At 43.6% G+C, this 20,664-nt stretch overlaps 1 protein-coding gene across 1 annotated transcript in view; it reads left to right on the top strand.

The window, feature by feature from the left end:
- Nucleotides 1-10,394: 10,394 nt before the first annotated feature.
- The window catches only part of PDE3A (phosphodiesterase 3A), a 203,202-nt gene continuing 192,932 nt past the window's right edge, over nt 10,395-20,664 (top strand). The window contains exon 1 of the mRNA XM_054281858.1: nt 10,395-10,490. Coding sequence (XP_054137833.1) covers nt 10,404-10,490 — 87 coding nt within the window. The 5' untranslated portion in view covers nt 10,395-10,403. The remainder of the gene's footprint in view (nt 10,491-20,664) is intronic.

Genomic DNA, 20,664 nt, shown 5'->3' with positions numbered 1-20,664 from the left:
GCATTCCTGGGACACCTGGTGTAGGCTCTCAATGCTCACAATTATCCTCCCAGCCCTCTGCAGGTGCAGGGCAGGTTCTCTGAGAACACAGCTCTACAGTGGATAGGTTCACCTATAAATCTTGGTGAAACACATGCCACAGGATTTAAAATGTGTTTTTATTTTTATAATTTTTGCTGAGAAAGCAATAGCAGTTGGAATAATGTTACATTAAAAGGTTGTGAAGCCTCGGGCAAAATCTCCAGCTCTTAGTAAATGCAGGGCTTTCTACTGCAATAAAAACCTTGATGTCAGCATCTTAAGCTGCTGGATCACTTATGCCTTTACAATCTACACCACTGAGTCAATTTTTAGCCCTTCTCTCAACACAGGCTTTCACTTCTCAGGCATTTGTCTTCACCCACTATAGGACACAAAAGAAAACGATGCGGACACTGGAACTTCTAAGGTAACAAGAAGAAAGTTTAATTTCTGACTTCAATATTTATAGGTTTTCAAAATGACAGTGGATTGGAGGATGGCAGTGCCACCTCTCCAATGACACTGGACAAACCAGCAGTCTATCAGAATTTTCCTCCTCCAGAAAGGAATGTAAAACAATATTTACATAAAACTGTGAGAAAGTTTGTTAAAGAGTGTAAACATCAGAAGGCTTAGAAGAACAGGGTAATCAGACAGACTGTCAGCCGACCCCTTGCTGTCCTCATCTGGCAGGGCAGCTCCAGGAGCCCCTTCCCCTGTGTGCCCCGGCTGCCAGCTGCTGCTGTGGGGCACGCTGGCTGTCCGACAGGCTCTGAGCTGTGGGAGCCACGGGCTGCTCCTCCTTTGGCTCTGCACGCCTTGCTGCACAGATGGTGAGCATGGCACGCGCCGCCCACTTGTCTTTCTGCACCTCTCTCCATATGGTTCTTGTGCTGGACCTGCAAACAAATTGCAGCTCTTAGTGGGGCTAGGAAATTAATTTCATTAAGCTCAGCGAAGCTGCTGTTAAAATTCCTCGTGTTCTTGCACTGGTGTGAATGGCTGTGTGAGTCAGGTCAGATTGAGATGGGGATTTGCAGCTCCCTTGATTTTACTGGAGTCAAACCCACCTGTGCTGTGCCTAAAGCTTACTCTGTGGTGTGTCTGTAAGCCACTTTAGCATACAGGTGAGTTCCTCATTTCTCCAAGAAAATAATCTCATGACAGGTGTGAAATCATGCAGCATTAATATCTGTACATGCATATTTCATAATATCTGTAAATATTCACTGCATAATATCTGTACATGTATAGTCCATAATATCTGTACATGTACATTTCATAACATCTGTAAATGTTCACTGCATAATATCTTTACAAGTACATTTCATAATATCTGTACATGTATATTCCATAATATTCCATGTAGATTCTGTAACATGTATATTTCATAATATCTGTACATGTATATTCTATAATATCTGTACATGTTCACTGCATAATATCTGTAGAAGTTCTGATACTTCACAGATCACAAAGTCTTGGAAATGGACAATGTCACTTGCTGCCTTTGGTGGTGGGTAGGGGAAACAGTATTAAAGCAATCTGATATGAAAATGGATGAATGATTTATATTTTGATGATCGATTCGTTTGTATCCTCTTTGTGCTTAAAAGGAACTGATTAAAAATGTCAAGATTTCAGGATCTAGGATGACATCTCAAAGGGAGCCTGTAAAGGTTCAGGAGTCTAACTTTCATTGTAAGACTTAGCTCTCCCTGAGACTCAGTGTCAAAGGCCAGAGTTATTTCACAGATTTTTTTGATATATTTGTTTCTCAGTCAGCCACTTGGGACCAAATCCCCAAGAAGGAGCTGCAACATGAGGGAATTTCTGTATTGTGGGGTGGAGCATGGCTGTCCAGGCCGTTGAAGGTGCTATAACACTGATTTAGGGCTCAACTGCATGGCTAAAATGCAGCCCAAGATGGAAATGAAATTTCCATCTTGGGCTGGTGGAATTCCTCAAGAGCCACCAGCAGTCCCTGCTGAGAGCTTCTGCTGCCCAGCACATGGGGCAAGAATGTATATTGTGGCTCCTAGCCATGTGAAGGTCCGGGTGTACAGCTCATGGAGCTGTGGAATCTGGCAAACACAAAAAGTAGGGATATTCATGATGGAGACACCTGTCCCCGCTCCAGTGGTTACTTTATGTATTTTAAATATTTTTTTAAATCTTATTTTCAACATTTACACTATAAATCTTCTGTAAAACCAGCCTCTGGAACAGGGGCTGGGATCCAGGTGTCTCTGCCCCTCACTGAATGTTCCTACCACAAGGCTGTGGTGCCACACTCACTGCTTCTCCCTTTTTACCACAGATATTTTTTATTTATTTATACAAAGTGAAACAGATTCACCATCAAGGCTGGCAAGATGAACAAAATATTCCATGGGCAGGAGTTTAAAGCCCAGTGGAAGAATGAGAGGAATTTGCTACCCAGCCCTCCATCCTTGGTGAGTGGTGATTTTTGGGAAGCTGCCCCATGTGCTCACCACATGCCTCTGGGGTTTTTTTCTCAGGTGACACAGGTGGAGGAACTGTGCTTGAGAATCCTTCCAGGCATGACTTAGACACAGAAAATTCAGCTCTGCTGACACTGCAAGACTCCTGGACGAGCCCAGAAGTGAAACTTTAGCACCTGGTTTAACACAAGAAGCAGAGCACTGTAGAGGTAGCTGAAGAATTTTTGGATGCAGGCACATTAAGGTAAACAATCTTTGAAAATCCCACCGAATACTTATTTGCATTTCTAGATACTTATCTAACTACAATAGTTTGATTCCACATCAATTTAAGAACTTGTGTTTCTTGAATATTAAGACTGCATTACATTTTTTTCACTCTAAAAGAAACTCCCTAACATGGCTCAGAGGGGGATTTTCATTAATAAGTTATTAGTGAGCCTGTACTTTTGATTGTGTGCATTACATGTCAAGTGAGAACTGTTTCAATGAAATTAATTTTTTTTTTGGCTAATCAGTAGAATGAGTATTCATTCTTAGCTTCCCTTTACTCAGAGAGATTTGGTCATTTTCCTTGGAAGACACTAGTTAAAATTGACTTTCAGCCTAGATTTCTGTTTCTCAGCTGTTTAAGCAGAACTCATTTTTTCAGTCTTACTAGGAAAAGATGCTTTGAAAATTATTGCCTAGGAAAAAAGTTGCACACTTTTATACATACTTATAAATCACAAAATCAGAAAGCGTAAAACTGAGTGTGCTTACAGAACTACTCAAAAATGAGAGTAATTTGCTGACATTTTTTTGATACTGTTAGCTCTGGAACACAAAATAAAATGGAACTGACACCAAAGACAGTATTCAGGTTAGTAAATATCTTGATTTTTGTGTTGTCTCCCAGAACTGTAACAAAACAGGTTATATGAAAGAGCATTGAAATTCCTGTTAGAGGAACTTGTGACTTCCTTGTATTTCTACAGAATATTTCTAAGAATTAGGAAAAAAACCCCAAAAGAACAAAACCATCAGAGAAAAAAAAAGAGACAGAGAGAGTATTTGGTGTTTAGGGATCAATGAGCTCGATAGTCTAGTCAAATGGAAACTTATGAGAAATAGGGGCCCATCCTACAAACATTTATGTATTCACTCAAATCTGTTGAGTGAGAAGTTTTTTAAGTGAATATTAAAAAAAAAAAGGAATAGTGGAATACTTAAACTTAACTCAGTGATCAGAAAACTAAACACCATTTGAAGCACAAAATAACCAGAGGCTCCTGTGCAGATTTGAACCAGCCAGTGTACTTGTAATTATTACTTTTAAAAGAAGGTGAATATTTGCTTTCAAAACCAGTACTTCAGGTGGCTTCAAAATTATAACACACAGAATGTTTAAAAGTAATTTTTTTCCTGAACCTAAATTTATGAGATAAATTTATGGCATAATTATTTAATGGCAGCAAAAATAAACAAACCAAATTTTGGGACGGTCATTGAAGTATTATGAAGGTTGGCATCTTTAAAAAAAAAATAGCAAACAGAGTGCTTGTAATCAGGTTGCTATAGGACATTTCTTTCAAAATATCAGGTCACTGCTAAAAGTTTGTTTCACAACTCAAAGCACAGGTTTTTCCACTGACCAGGATTCACTATTGCAGCAAAAACCTTTGCATAATGTGAATTCTCAGTTGCAATAAAATGGAATCACTCTTTGAAAATGAGATTCCCTCATTGGGCATCATAAAAAAAAATTTCCATTCACGTGTATTTTACAAGAGCCTGGAGTGACAGAACAAGGACAAATGGCTTCAAACTGACAGAGAGCAGGTTTAGATTGGATATTAGGGAAAAATTCTTTACTATGAGGGTGGTAAGGCTCTGGCACAGGGTGATTCTGATGTGGCTGCCTCATCCATGGAAATTTTCCAGGCCAGGCTGGATGGGGCTCTGAACAACCTGGAGTAGTGCAAGGTGTCCCTGCCCATAGCAGGGGGTTGGAAGGAGACGACCTTTAGGATCCCTTCCAACCCAAACCATTCCACAATTTCATGATTCTACTGACGAAAGATACATAGGCAAAAAAAAATATATATATAAAAGTTACAAAAGATAACCTTTAAAAGGCTCCAGTCACACTCTTTCCTCTCCAGAATCAGAATTTTACTCTTTAGCATGATCATTCATGTAAGCTAAAAGTAATCCATTGCATTCTCAGCAATCCTTACTTTGAAATATAAAGTTTGTACTTTCTTTAAGTGCCTCCAGTGGAAGTGTAACAGACTCATAGAGACTGAAAACTTACTTCTGTGCTTGGAAAAAAATCTGAATCAGCCTATTCTTTACAGTGCATGAGGATTCTAATTGTTTTCCTAATACAATAATTGGAATTCTTTCTATGCACACCACAATGGAAGGCAATGGAAATTTTCATAAATTAATAAATTTGATTTGTCATCAAGTAGATATTCTTCATAATATAGGACTTAATTTTTACTCATTACATACCTCAGTAATGTATTTTACATTCCCCTTATGAAGAAAACCTTGAAATGGTGAATTAAATAAGACACATGCAGTGTGGGTGTTGTGAGTATGCCTGCACTCAACTCCAAAATAATATTATTTACTTCTTTGCTGAAAATGGTATAAAAACAATCTAATTCACACGGTAAACATGTTTCAATGCCACATTCTCTATTAAAATCATTGAATCAGCAAGATAATTCACACATTACTTTTTTTACTACACATTACTCTGGATGCTTAATGAGTTAAATGAAAAATCTGTAATTTTCAAAACTTTCAATTGAATTTCATGTGATAGTCTGTGAAATGCTACTGAAGTCAGAAATGCTCATATTTGTAAATAAGCATATTTTTAAGTGCTCCAGTAAACAGATAAATCTGTCCTGTAATGTACTGGTCATTACTTAAACTACTGATGATTTTAATGACTTAGAAATGTTGTAAAATAATTTGATATCCTAACACAGAAAACTAGCATTAATGTCCACAACATTACCACCATGTGTAGGTTTTAATCACAGTACATTTCACAAATTAGGCAAATTTAACTTTACTCAGTCAATTAATATTCAGTAGCATTATAAAAATTTACATAGAATTATCCACATGCAAAGTCGTAAGTCGAGGAAAGTTTAATGACAAGGAATGAGAGAAAAAAAATAACAAAAAATGTAAGAATAATTACCATAAGTGTAGACCAAGAGTGGTAAAGTTGAAAGTGGATGAACAGGACTCATCATTCCCCACCCCATGGCACTCTTCAGTAGGACATGGTGCAGAATTTACTTCACTTTCACTATTGCTCCTTTACCCCCAGAAGAGCATCTCACTTCAGCTCAATCCCAGCCTTTCTGCAGGATTTGGGACTTTTGTTGTGTTGCACCTCTATTTTTCGGGGCACAGAGTGTGTAACCTGTTATGGGAAGTGGCTATACATGTTTCTGGTGGTTTCTCAGAGCAGCTGTGACCCTGTGACCACAAAGCAGCAGCAGCATGAGAAGATACTGCAGGGAGGTGTGGGGAAACCAAACAAAAAACAAGTGCTGATTGTCTGATCTGAGAGTTGTGCTAGATCTCACATTTCCATTGTGAGATCTCTCCTCCTCTCCTCAGTGGTTGGGAAAATCATTGTTTCTCCCTATGGATGAAGAGTTGTGTTTTGTGTGGATGCCTAAAGTCCCCTGAGAGGATTAGGTAAAGTACTGTTACTAATGACACGTAAAATTCACTTCAGCTTCTTCACCAGTGACTAAAGATGAAGTGATTCTGAGATAGATGATTATGTCCAAAAATTCTTTACACCTCCTTCTCTTCACTATTCATTTCCTTCTCTTTGTTGTCCAGAGCAAACTGCTTTTATATTTTTTTTTCTTCAGTTAAAGCCAGTTCACCTTTATTTTCTAAGAGACCTTTCTGTGACATAACCCATGAAACTTCCTGGGTTTCTCTCCTTTGCAGTCTCCAAGAAGTCTCCACCAACACTATGGAAGATTGTGCTGCAAATAGAAAGCAGAAGGGGTAATTTCTGGTTTTCACTGGAGTGTGAACTGCTGCAGTTTCTTTGGTGAATGACTGATACAGTGACCTCATCCTATGGAATGGTTCCCATTTTCTTTGGGTTGTTGTAGGCACCTATTCATCAAAAGGAGGCTGAGTCTGCAAGTGCCAAAATGGTGCAGCACCAGAACTTCAGGACTTCAGGAAAGTCTTGAGCTCTTGACTATTTGCAGGGGTAGAGAATAAGAGAAATCTCCAGAATTTATCTTCTCTAGAGAAGGAAGACAGAATTTTTAGGTGACTACATGCTCAACATACTGTTTAAGGAGTACCTGTCAGCTGTAGACAGCCTAATCCAGTGGAACCAATCATGAATGAAATAACACAAATACATACACTCCTGCCTTTCCCCTGCTTTCTGTGTGTCCCTGCACAGGAAATCTCCTCAACGGTCATTATTTCTCATCTTCTGTGCAATTCATGTTCTCTTTGGCTCATCACCCACCATGCCTTCCCACCTGGCAGTGATTTTGATGGAGACTCTAAAATTAAATTGCTGCTGGATTTTTATGAAAGATCTTCACAACTTAGGTGCCTGAAACGCCCTTAGATAGTAGATGAATAACTGACAATTACACTGTTTCATTCAGAAACATGCAGAATTAGTATTTTTATTAAATCCCACGTGGCAGAGGCCACAGCAAAGTTCATCTTCCCATGTACTGATCAATAAACGAGAATTTGTGCCTTGACTTTTTGAGCCTTGACTTTCACCATGCTACCTAATGCAGGATGTGAGAATGGATATACTTTCTTGTGTCAACTTCAGTGCAGAAAGTGGCAGACGCCTTGGGGAGGTCTGGTCTGTTTCATGTGAGACTGGAAAGAACCTAAAATGTGTCCAGCCAAAAAAAAAAAAAAAAAAAAACAACAAAAAGCTGCTGCTTTTAATCTAAACAGAATAATTAATGATTTAGCTTAAGGAATTAAAATAATATAGTCAATTATCTGCTTTGATCTATGTATTATAATTCTAAATGGGGTGGCAGCAAAAACATTAAGGTAGGGGGTGTTTATTCCTCTAGTCCTTCTTTTTGTTTTCATTATTTTATTTAAAGTGTCAACATTTCTGGTATTAGGAGGTGTAAGTGTAAAGTAACAAAGTGGAGATAAATTAAGATGTAAGCAAATGCTACTTGGCAGGGAGTATTAGGTCAAAAGTCTGATCTATCTGATTTGCAACTGCTGCATGTGTGCTATCCAGTGTTGCAATATCCATTTATTTGTATTTTGTTCTGATGAATCTAGACATATACACACCTGAAAGACGTATATTTTTATTTTTAAAAAATAGTAGAAAAGAGTAATATAATTACTGGGAGGTTGATGGGTTGATGTTTAGGGTAGATGGAACCAGCTATGTTTTTCTAGATGTGCATGGCAACCTGCTGATTGCTGTCTCACCAGAATAAACTTCAAACCTTTCCAGCTGTTCTTAATCTGGCCCCTTAACCTTTAAAAAAACCAGAGGCTTTCCATTCCTCGGAGCCAAACTTTGCTAACAATATCTAGGTTGTTTTTAAACCAAGCTTCAAACATAAAAATGACTAATAAATCCATATTCCATAATAGTTAGACTGGAAAACTATTATTTTAAGACGGACTCAGTTTTTATGACCCATTTCTAATAAAAATCCCAAGTATGCTTCACTAATGCTACCATTTCAGACACCCAGATCCCGGATGATAGGCATGCTATCCAGATAGATGCACCAATAAATATGTAAAGGCTATAAATCTGTCTCAAATTAGTGATTTGTAGATGTGCAAGGGGGGAAGGAGGGCTGGGAAATTCTGTTTTCTAATCCGTTCGTTTCCTGACTCTTAATGCTCTGTCACTTCACAGCTGGTGATTGTATTTTTCCGTGCTTTGTATTAAGTGCTAAATACATTACTCCAGGCACTTCGGGGTTTTGCACAGACTTTGTCCGCACCTGATTCCACTCGTATGAAGGCCAATTTTGGGCAGCCCAGGGGCAGGGCCAGACTGCCCTGAGAGCAGAGAGCGAGGCAGGTTTTGAGGAAGGAAACAGCGGCTTTTGGATGGAGCTACAGCCTGGAAACCCAGAACGCTTCGGAGCCCGCTGGCTTTGGGATTCCAGCTCGGGCTTCCTATTAAAACAACAACACAACCCGTAATAATCACTCATGAACATCCATCTTCCTGACTCTTTTACGGCCTCGTAATTGCCCCGACCCTGACAGGCGGATTTATGCCCTGGCTGCCAGCGGCCGGTGCCTGGGAGCTCCGCCGGGGCAGGGCCGGGCTGCCCTTCCCCAGGAGCCGCTCCGGCGGCTTTGGGAGCGGCAAAAGCCCCCGGTTTTCCCCTCACCTCCCTGGTTATCGCCTCCAGCAGCCCGCTCCGCTGCTGGGCTTTGAGAGGGTCCCGCTGGCTCGGTGCAGGTTTGCTCCGGGGCTCTGGGCAGCCTCCCTCCTCTCCCGGCCGGGGGCAGCGCTTTTCCCGTGTCAGGCTCAAGCACTATCCCTGCAGCCCTCAGGAGGGAAATCCTCTCCTTGTCGCTCGTCCTCTTTTTCTCCTCCCTAGCAGGCTTACGTTCAAGTTTCTCCCGCAGGTCTCTTTCTCGCCCTCCCGGCAGGACTTCGCAACTTCTGCCGCGGTTCCGCTGGCCTTTTATTTGCTTTTTTTTTTTTAAGCCCTGTACTTTTTTTTTTTTTTTTTTTCTCCCTGTCATTTCTCATACCCCGCAATCCTCAACGACCTGGAGGCTCCTTCCCCTTTCCCGCGGGGCACGGGCCGGACCCTCAGGCGGGCAGCGCTGTTCCGCCCCCGCCGGGAGCGCCTGCAAGGCAAAGGATGGCCTAGAAATTAAGCAGCACTTCCGAGGTGGTACATCTGCCTCTCCCCCCAGACCATTTCCTTACACCGCTTACGATCTCTCCGTGTCTCTCCCGGTCCTGTACTTTCAAAAAAGACATTTTAATTTGACGTCCCAAGCCCGCGGAGAGGCGCGGCGCTCCCCGGCCCCCCGTGCCTCAGAGGGGGCGGGGGGCGCTCCGCAGGAAATGCCGGCGCTGCCGCGGCGGGGAGCGCCCCCGGCCCGCCGCCCCCCGGCCACCGAGCGCTGACCGCGGGGTCCCTCCCGGACCCTGCCCGGCTGCGAACAACCTCGGGGCCCACCGAGCCCATGGAGGAGCGGAGCCCGGCGGCAGCGGCGGAGCGAGGGGCGCCCGCCCGGACCGCGCCGCCGCCGCGGGAGCCCCGGCGCCGCCGGAAACTTTGCTCGGCGCTGAGCGGCGGCTCCCTCTCGGCCCTGCCGGCCCCGGCGGTGAGGCTGGCGCGGGGGGAGCGGCGCTGGGGCCGGGTGCCGCCCGGCGCGGTGCCCCTGTGCCCGGCCGGCGCCTCCTCGGGCGCGGGGCGCTGCCCGGTGCGGGGCGGCGTGCGGCCGCGGGCGGCGGCGCTGCTGCTGCTGCTGCTGCTGGCCGCCCGCTGCGGGGGGGAAGCGGTGGCGCAGACGGCGCTGGCGGCGGGGGAGGAGGAGGAGGAGGAGGAGGATCACTTGCTCTCCCTCGCCGCCACGGGGGTGGTGCTGAGCTGCCTGGCCGCCGTGACATGGCTGGTGCTGAAGCTGAGGCAGGGCGTCCTCATGCTCGCCGTGACTAGCGCGGCCAAGACCACGTCCCTCGTCGCCTTGGAGAGGGTCCCGGCGTCCTGGCGGCCCTACCTGGCCTACCTGCTGGGGCTGCTGGGCATCCTTCTGGCCGGCTACGCCGACCGGCTCTGGCCCCCGCGGCGGGCCGCCCCGCTGGCCGAGCCTCCCGCCGCCCCCCCGGCCGCGGACGAAGCCCCGGTGCTCAGGCGGCGGCGGCGGTCCAGCTCCATGATCTCCCCCGACATGTCGGGCGGCGGCGGCGGCGGCAACAAGACCCACCGGAGGACCTCGCTGCCCTGCATCCCCCGGGAGCAGGTAGGGCTGCGGGGAGACGGGTTCCAAACTTTGCCGGGGGTCCCGGCGGCGGCGGAGGAGCCGCTCCTGGCCGGGGAGGCCGCGCACGGTGCGGGCTTTGCCCCGCTCGGCGCGGAGAGCCCCGGGACGCCTCGGGACGGGGCCGGGGCAAGCCGGGCTGAAGCCGGGCTCTCCGGACAGGCAGAGGGCTCGGGGTGTGCTTTTCCCTTACAGCTGTGGCCGGCGCCGGCTTTTGCTAAAAGGTTGCTAAAGGGTGGACGGTGCCCGCTGGGCTCCCGGAGCCGGTGGGAACCTGCCCCGAGCGCAGCCCTCGGGTTCCCCAGCATCACTTAAGAACCCCGCTGTTTCAAAGCTGTAGTTTCCTAGAAAGGTACCTCAGCCCTTTAAAACTTGCTTTAAGCTCGAAAGGGGTGTGTGCGTGTGTGAGCCGAGCAGCTCGGCTGTCCGCGGTGGGAGAAGTCCCTTATCGGGGCGGTAGCCCAGGCTCGTCTTTGCACTTTGCCTCCCCAGCGCTGTTCCCGTGCTGTAATCAATAGCTCCGGCTCTGCCCTGGCTGTGGGAACCGGTGCGAGGCACACGCGATTTATCTCAACTTTGTTTCCTCTGCGAGGCTGTGATTGGAATGGCTGAGTGAGAACTTTATTACCAGAGATGCGTTCGTTTCAATGCACACCTCAAAAAAGCTGGAGGAAGAAGCAATCAGGCACCGGTATCTTTACTGCACAGCTGTGTAGAGAGCCCTGACACGGACACAAAGTGGGCTTGGTTCTGAGCTTGAAGGGTTTTTCGGTTGTTTTGAGATTTAAGATTGCCGCACAAAAATATTACTTGACACTTGGGTGTCTTGAAAGTCAGCGCAACTCCTGCTGAGCAGTGGAAAGGGAAACCTAGGGGGGAAATAAGTATCAAACTGTGTTAAGTTTTCTTTTTCAACTAGTGTTGAAAAGGATTCTGTGCGCTGTGATCAAGTGAAGCATGTTGTCATTAAGGTTTTCTTTCAGGTAGCTTGCTGGATAAGCAGCAAAGTATTTTCCAAGTAATGGCTATATCTAACTATATGGTGTGGGTGGCTGGTTTGTTTCTGGAAATCGTTTGATTACATCCCTTTGTAGTTGGTATTGACATTTCTTAGAAGAGGGCCTGACAACCTTACATACTTGAGACTTGTTTTACAACAAACGTACTTATTTATTTAACAGTTTTCTTTAGGTAAAGTAAATATTTACCACAGACAAATACAGTGTGAAAAAGTAGAAAACGGAGCGAGTTCTGACTTTAGCAGGAACTGAGAGGCAATGGTGTAAGAGTAATTTGTAAGTACAATAAGGCACAAAATTAAAACTGTTTATGCTTACTTGGTGAAGCTAGGCATTTCTGCTGGTTTCTTACAATAATCATTTGTAAGGTCTTAAACATGTTTTCCACTTGATTTGACACTTCCAATAAATGCAGCCTTTTACTTAACATCTCTAAATGTAGTCATTTGGAAACAGGACTCAGTGACCGTGGTCCTTGTGTTCTCTCATGGAGGAGCTTCAAATCTCCTGCATGTACCAGAAGGTTGGACTGGTGATGGATAACAAGGCAGACTCCTTTTCCGTCCCTGCTGGTGCATTACCTGGGGACAGTGGCCAGCTTTGCCCCGAGCAATTCCCACTTCCAGGCTGTGGAGCTGGCCTGGAGTTATCTGCAACTGTTCCGTTCACCCGCTGCAGGACTTTGGCAAATTTCTCTTTCTTTTGTTCTCACTCACTATTAATCAGTAGTGAGATCTGGTATTGCTTGTGTCTCCGTGTGATTAGAAATGGATGATAACTTTGGACTTTGGGGAGACTTTCTGTTTTTGTTTTTTTTTTTTAGCACAATGTGGCTGTGTGTATGTGAACTTCTCTCCCTAAAAGCTGTTCTCTTAAATAAATGCTAACGTGAGTGAAAAATGGAAAAGTTGAAACAAAGCTCTGTAAGGACCTTGAAGAAATGATGGGAGAGTGGGATTCTCTTAAAGCAAACACAGTTTATGTTTATAGCAAAAATCAGCTCCCTGTAGACTCAAAGAAAGTATAGGTAAATGTTTTTCTTTTAGACAGTTTTTAAATATAACATGTTAAAAATAGACATGAGGGCTTTGAAAGAAAACCAGGCCTTCTCTTGCCCCCCTGTTTTTAAAAAACATCCTCTGAATGTTTCTGGTCTTGCTTGTACATCTGTGAGCTGCCAATAGTTTTAATCAGGAAATAGATCCACTTTATTGCTTTGAAACACGTACTTGAATTTAGTGAGTAACATTAAGCAAAGTTTTAATGATCTTTCCCATCACCTCCCGTGTAACCTTTCCTATTGCTGAGCACTTAATTGAGCTTTTGTTTTTCCAGAATTCAATTCCCTTCATATCCGACTCTTTCTGTTAATAAGAGATTCTATCAAAGTTGGAATTTCTGAATTTTTCTTATTTAGTCACACATCTCAATTTTAACCCAAATTCTTCTCTACTAGAATTTGAAGGTGAATTTATGTGGCATTGTAAAGGACAGTACCAGGAATTGCAAACTGACAACATTAATATTGTATTAACACACCTTATGTTAGCATCTTATCACTTCCATAAAGAATTTGAAAAGAAAAACTTTCATTAAAAATGCCACCATCCAGAATTCAAATGGTACCATGATGCAACCTTCTGTTGTTGCTAAAAGTGCTCTTTCCCCATTTTCAGTTTAATTCTGTGCTTTTTGTGGTTGCTTTTTGTATATGATCTTTCTGTTTCCCAGCTTTGGCCAAGTCTTTGGATTACAAGCTTCCAGCCTGGTGTGAGTGTGGCTCTCATTGAGGAGTGTGTACCTGATCTTGTTCCCAGCTGAGTCTTGTCTGCCTGTGATTTCATCAAGGCTGCTCCTTGAGGGCTCACTCAGCCAGATTTGAAAGAGGATGCAGAGCAAAATTGTGAATGGATGGATAAGACAGGGAGTGAATGAATGAAGAAATGCCTTTTTTTTTCTTTTTTTTTCAGTAAATCCAAAAGCACCACCAAGAAGATGGCTTTTGGATTTTTTTCTTCAGGTTTTTGCAAACATTTTTATCTCTTCCTAAAAGTGCAGAGAGGAGGTTGGTGGGGATAGGGAGGGGAGCAGAAATGTGTTGTATGTATTGTTTTTTCCCATTAAAATATTATAATGCCCAAGTGCTCTGAGGCTTGTGCCTCTGATGATGTGTTAATCTCGACATACAGCAGTCCAAGGGGATGATTTTGCCTTGGTGGGTAGAATGCTGCACAGGAGATTGTAGCTGGGCAAATCTAAACCATGCTGAACACTCCTGATTTTGCTTTTGAGCTTTTCTTGTTTGTTTTGTTTAGGGAAGCTTTCAGCTACCCTGGATTTATTACAAGTATGCGTTATTTGCAGCTGCTGCAAATAATATGATTTGCTTTTGCAGGATTTATTTTTTTTACCTTAGTCAGGAGAAGGTAGGGGTACAGCACACTGTCTGAAGGATTTTCTGGTTCCCCAACTAGAGGGTGACACAGCCCTGTGTGAGAGAAGGTGCTGAGTCCTGGTGGAGGAGCTTCTCCCATGTCCCCACTGCCAGGCCAGCTGCTCCAAGTACAAACTCCTGCCCCTGCTCTCTGCCTCCTAAGGCAGACAGGTTTTCTGTCCATTTTCCTTATGCATTTCTCTTTTGCTTTGTATTTCTGTTTTCTTTATTTCTATTCTGGGCAGCAGGAGAGGAAGAAAGCTCTTTGCCTTCCCGAGGGACATCTGAGGGTCTATCATTTATTTTCTGTTGCTTTGAGACTTGTTTTATTCTGCTGCATCTTTCCCATCCCTTTTCTCCTTATTTTTTCAGGCTGGTAACTTGGTGCCAGACTTGTCTACCTTCCTTCAGCAGCAGCAGTAGGTTTTTTTCTCAATTGACTGTTTTTCATGGAGTTCTGGGTGGTAACCCTGCCTGTTCCCAGCCCTAGCCTGGGAAAGTTGTGTGCAGGACTGTCGTTATCACTGCCTGTCTGTGGAGTTGAGAAGACAATCCTGTAACAGTTCACATGTTCAAAGATATCTCTGCAGTGATAAGATCTAAGAAACAGTGGAGAAAAAGAAATATATTTGTCAGTTTTTCTTTTTTGTTTCCAAGGGAAAACTTAAGCTTTATCTCTTCTCATTGTTTGATAGTGACAGCTTTGGTAGTGCCAGGAATATGTTGCTTCTTCCCCTTTGCTGGTTCTTCTTCATTTTACCTTAAAAAGTAGAGAAATGTTCCCTTAAATTAAAACCAATTTTTATTAATACAGATCCTGTGCTCTGGCCTGAAAATGGGAGCGATCGGGGTGCAACATAGAGAAATTTAAAATTTTAGAGGGGACTGGCAGATTGAATTTAGGTACTGAACTTTGTGTCTGTTAGACATGTGAGGTTTTATATACCATGTACCTCCTCCTAATAGGGCTTATTGAGCTGTAATTACTCTGATAAGATTTAATGGCATTGCCATTTAGGTCACTAAAAACTAAGGAATACTGAGGAGTTATGTCATCTGGTGACTTGCTGAAACACAACCATATCAAATATTAAAGAAAGGCTCCAGGAAAAATCACCCAGGGATTCCAGACGTAATGCTTTATTTTCTTTTGCATGGCTTCATTTACGCAAACCTGCTCCACTTGGGTTTTTTCATTTCTCTCTCAGCCTCATGAAAATGTTGAAACTGCTGCTGAAACTCTCACCAAGGGCTTAGAATCTATTTTTGTCAATTGGTTAAATCAAGAAATGTATATGATGGTATATTGGCTAAAAAGTAAAGTACAGTAGTGACTTTCTGCTCTTTCTGTCTGAAGTGTGAAAATGCAAGGCTGGGGAACTGAAAGAAATCCTGTGTACTCTGGGTTGTCATGTTAATTAAATAAACAGCCAGAACAGTGACCCTGTGTATGAAATGTGTTTTGGGAAGCTTGTTGGGGGTTGGAGGGGAAAAACAGTGACACATGATGTTTTGGACATTAACTGTGACATCTGTATGAATTTCTCCTAATCTGCTGCTAGTGTTCTTGCATTCCAACTGTTTTTTGTGGGAGACTGAGTGTTGCAAATAGAAGGAATAGTACTTAGGTGTTTTTTTTTTTTAAAGTAATATAAAGAAATAACCTCAGCCTGGAAGTGAAAAGGTTTGCTGGGTTTGGTGGTGCAAACCGCAGGGCTTGGAATGGGGTGAACTGACTGCCTCCTGAACTATTTGAGAATGAAAGGAACACTGCTGCAAGTCAAGCTTTGAGGCAGTTGCTGTGATTTACCCAGGCGATCTGATGGAAGATGTACAGCTCGTAGCATATCCCTTCGCAGATAAGGAAAGAAATGTACAGATTCAGATAACAAAGCGGAAGCCGTGTTTTACTTTGTGGAGGGATTTTTAATTTTTTTTTTTCCTCTGCTTGGTTTTGAAGAAGTTTTTTTATCAATTACCAAACACTTTCCTCAAAGTCTTTTCTGTGTTTGTCAGGGTGTCACACCTCTCACTTGGACTATGTAGTTTTTCAGGTTTCAGGAGGAGGGTGGTGGGGTTGGTTTTTCTTTTTTTATTTTTTTTCCCTTGGGTTTTTTTTAATTGGTTGTCCTTTTTTTTTTTTTTTGCGTTTGTGTGTGTTTGTGGGGTTTTGTTGCTTTTTGTTTGTTCATGGAGTTTTTTTGTGTTCAAGTTATCTCGCTCTAAGTCCTGCAGCAAGTTTTGCTTTAAGCCCTGCTGCAAGTGGTAGCATCAATTCTTTATATTGTGAGCAATAAAAAAAATATCATGAAATGCAATATCTGTTTGGGTTTTAAGTTGTGGGTGGAATATCAGCTCTTTTCCTTCCGAGCTGCTTTTGGAGATTCGCTGTGGCTGCGGGGAGAGGATGTGCTCTACCCCTTTGTCAAGCTCTGGCTTCTTTCATTTATTTATTTATTTATTTATTTTAATTTTTATGAAGGCTTTGAGCTGCTTTTGGAGATCCGCTGGGGCTGGGGGGAGAGGATGTGCTCTACCCCTTTGTCAAGCTCTGGCTTCTATTATTTATTTATTTATTAATTTATATATTTATTTATAATGAAGGGTTTGAGCCGGTTTGGCTTCTTTTATGTATGTTTGTATTTATTTATTTATTCTGAATGAAGGGTTTGAGCCGCTTTTCTTCTCCCTGTGTGTGTGTGCCTGTCATTGTCGCGAGTTCCTCGTGGCGCTGGTGATGATGATGATGATGGTGGTGATGAAGGCGGCTCCGGTCGCTCCCGCGGCGGGCGGGCGGTGCCGGCGCTGGCGGGCGCGGCCCCCTAGAGGGCACGAGAGCCAAGCCGGGCACGGAGCATCATCCACAAAATCTGTCCGTGGTCCTTAACTCAGCCCGTGCCGGACCTGCCCCGCCGCTGCCGCTCCAGCGGTGGCACGGCCCGGTGCAGAACGTCCTGACTCTGTGTAGCATTTATAAATGGAACTGGAAAAGCAGGATGTCCCCCTGTCCTCTGCCCTGCCGAGGCCACAGCTGGGGCTCGCTGTCCCATTCTGGGCTCCTCAGAGCAAGAAGGACAAGGAACTGCTGGGGAAGGTTCGGCACAGGGCTGTGGGGATGACGAGGGGACTGCAGCATCTCTCCTGGGAGGAAAGGCTGGGAAAGCTGGGCCTGTTTAGCCTGGGGAAAAGATGATTGACAGGGATCTTATCAGTGCACCCACATGTCTGAAGGGTGAGTGACAAGAGCCCAGTGCCAGGGCAGGGGCACAAACTGAAACACAGCCAGCTCCACCTGAATGTGAGCCAAAAGCACTGAGCACTGGAACAGCTGCCCAGCGAGGCTGGGGAAGCTCCTCTGGGGAGATTCAAACCTGCCTGGCCACCACCTGTGTCTCCTGCTCCAGGTGAGCCTGCCTGGGCAGAAGGGTTGGACTAGAAGATCTCCAGAGGTGCCTTCCAAGCCCAGCCTGTCTGCTTCTGTGTGATGTGCTGATGGGACAGATGGTCCTTCGCTGCTGTTGAACATGGATGGATGGATGGATGGATGGATGTTTTCATGGTGCCGCCTCAAGGGCTGCTGAGCAGAAGGGAAAATATGGGGCACAGGGAAGATACTGGTGGTTATAAGAGTTTGGTTAGTGAAATGGCATTGTTCATTATTGAACCTGTCCAGAAAAGGATTTTGTGTCAGCTGGCCACTGGAAATGTGCTGGTCACTGAAAAGGTTTTGTGTGTGGGAGGTTTTAAAATGAAATTGGGTTAGTGAAGGCATGGTATGGACTGGTGTATCGAGTTTTAGTCAGACATACAGAACCATTAGGATCCACAGATAGCCCAAACTTCTGAGCCTCATCTAAGAAGGGACTGAAATTGTACATAAAACCAGATCTGACGGAGGGGTATTGATGAGGTTTGCCAAAAAATGAAAGAATAAAAAGGAATCTGGAAAACAAACCAAAACAAACCCATCCCCCAGACCTCAAACTCCCCCCAAACCTCCAAACAAATTCCCCCCAAACCTTTTCTTTTTAAGCTGCTATGAAGAAGTCTGATTGTGTGAGATAGAAATAGACACTGATCATGGAAAACACGTGCATGCCACAAGGTATGAACGAAGCTCTTCCAGCTTAGACATTTGTATTTATTAGTTATTGAAATGTGTGAAGTTTCTGATGCCAGACAGTTTGGGGATTAGAAAAACTATTTGGTTTTTTTTTAATCTGATACTAGTTAGGAAGAAAGTTCCCATTTGCTCACTCTGCTTTAGTGACTGTACTGCTTTATCTGAACCTATCACTGCACAACTGTCTGTACTTTTACTGCAATTAACTACTGAAAAAAAATTAGGGAGAAGATATTTATGAGCATCAATACAGTTAAAGGCTCTCCTCCTGCCCCTGCAGAGGGCTGGAAAATTACAAAACCTCCACGTATCAGAAATAGCTCAGAGCATAGCTGAGGCCTCCTTGGCTAACACCCCCAATCCACCAGTGAAATATGTGGGGTTAAAGTGGTTTATTTGACTTTTGTATTTTGTAGGTTGCTGGAGTTGGCTTTGTTTGGTACTAAGATTTATGCTTTGGTTTGAATTTTAAAGTAAAATAAAATTACATTCTGCGTCATTTTGTTGTTTTTTGGGTTTTTTTAATGAGATTTTTTGTCTGCCTAACTCTGTAGGAGTGGTGCTTTTCAAATATTCTCATGATGCTTTTTCTGATGGCTGCTGAAGTCCTGAGGCACTCCCTGCTGACACTTTAAAAAAAGCAACTCTTCCTCTCAGACTGGTTGGTCCTCTTAGAAATATCTCAGCTTCATTAAAAGCTGTGGGAAATATAAATATAATGATGCCTGCTAGAAAACTATCGTGTGTTTTGAGGATCAAGTCACTGAGGCTTGCTGGGTTTATTTTTTGTTTTAAAAAAGCTTCTTGTTCCTGGTTGTCTTTGAGTAAATCATAATACTGTGGGGGATCAGTTTTTACTGAACTTCAGAACTGAACATTACTTATTCTGAGCAGCATCCTTCTGACTGATTTCTCAGTAAATTTGTCCATAAGCACAGTTGTGAAATGAATTCCAGACAGGGCAAGAATTGAGTATTTGAGTGGTGAAGGTTAATTGTTTTTTGAGCTATTGCACTCCCAGCAGGTTGATGATACCTTGCTGGCATCTCTGTGTGCTGGAGCTGCTGCCAGGCACCAGCAATAACCTAAATTGCTCCTCACCCTGGACTACAGATACTTTGAGTCTCTTCCACTTTGACTGTATGGTTTTAAATAATTCCATGCATGTTTGTGTTCAGTGCCGTAAAGGAGAGGCAGAGCATTCATCTGTTTTGTTACTGATGTTAGATGAAAATACTGATTCTTGGCAAATACATACACCCCACATTTACCTTGAAATGTGGCTGCAGGCTGTGCATGGGCTGAAAAGCCACGTCCAAGCAAGTTTTACTCCAGTTTGTGGGCAGAAATCTAGGTATGCTCTCCCAAGCTTTTTGTTGCCTGCAGAGTCAAACTTGTGAAACCCTGTCTGTGCTGGAGTATTGACTCTCTCAGTTGAGAAGACAGCTGTGGAAAGGTGCAGAGCTGTGTGTGAAAGTGGAGATTAAAAAGGGCTGTAAAGTCTTATGTACTGTCTACCCTTGCCTCTGTGAATGCAGTTTCAAGTGCTTTGAGAGAATTTTTTTCCCTTTTGTTTTCTTTTTTCTCTTTCCCTTCCTGGCTTCTCTTCCCCTTTTCTCCTTTTCTTTCTTTTTTATTGACGTGTGTTTGAGCTCACCAGCAGACAGATCTAACTGGGATTTCCATTTTGCTGCTTAATTTCCTCTACAAACCCACCCCCCAATGCAGCTACCACTATTTCTATATTGGAAATGCTGAAGTCCTTCCCCCAAAACTCACCTTTGAAAGGCAAAACCTGTTGGATGCTGCACTGAATTCTCTGGTGTATCTCTTCAGCTGTGCTGGTGGTGCTAACTATAGGTTCGTCTTGGCAAAGTCTGATCACTGTATTTTGTGTTGATGAGGAGCTTCAACATGTTTGGGTGCATCTGTAATTCCAAGATAACTGGGAAAATGTTTCATGTGGCTGGAGTTTTAGTTGGAATTTGTCACTGGGATTGTTACAGGAATGCTTGTGCTGAGCTGCAGCCCGCCTCTTACTCTTGTGAAACAATGGATGCCTTTACCTTCTCACTCAGTGATATTTTAAAATTCATGTTGAACAAGCGAAGGTTTGTTAAAAACACTATTTTTCTAAAATTCTTTTTGTAAAGGTTAGTAATCACCTCCTCCTGTCTCTGCTGTTTTCAGCCCTTCCAGGGTAACTGGGTGATCCTTTCAGTTCAGTCCTTAGTGCAGAAGGATCTGTGTTCACATCCTAAAATCCAATGAGAGCTTCTTAATTTATTTTTTTTTTAACAGCTAACAATTCCTTTTCTTATTTTAAAGAAAGAAATTCAAAGCTAACATTTGTTGTGCTGCTGAAAATGTCACCTGACACCTTGTAGCGTGTTTTTATAGATGTGTGCACACACATATAAACATCTATGTAAATGTTCATAAATGAATGTATGTATATACACAAATTAGTATTGTGCAGTTCAGAGGGATGGAATTCTTTGCTTGACTCTGACAGCACAGTCAGCAAGCCTGAGTTACATATGACAGGGTTCTTTTTGGGTATTAAATCATATTTCCTGA

This window comes from Melozone crissalis, unplaced genomic scaffold, assembly GCF_028551555.1.
Source record: "Melozone crissalis strain CALT ecotype California unplaced genomic scaffold, PUWL_Pcris_2 ptg000033l_1, whole genome shotgun sequence".
NCBI classification, from domain to species: domain Eukaryota; kingdom Metazoa; phylum Chordata; class Aves; order Passeriformes; family Passerellidae; genus Melozone; species Melozone crissalis.
This window is presented reverse-complemented; position numbering and strand designations above follow the sequence as displayed.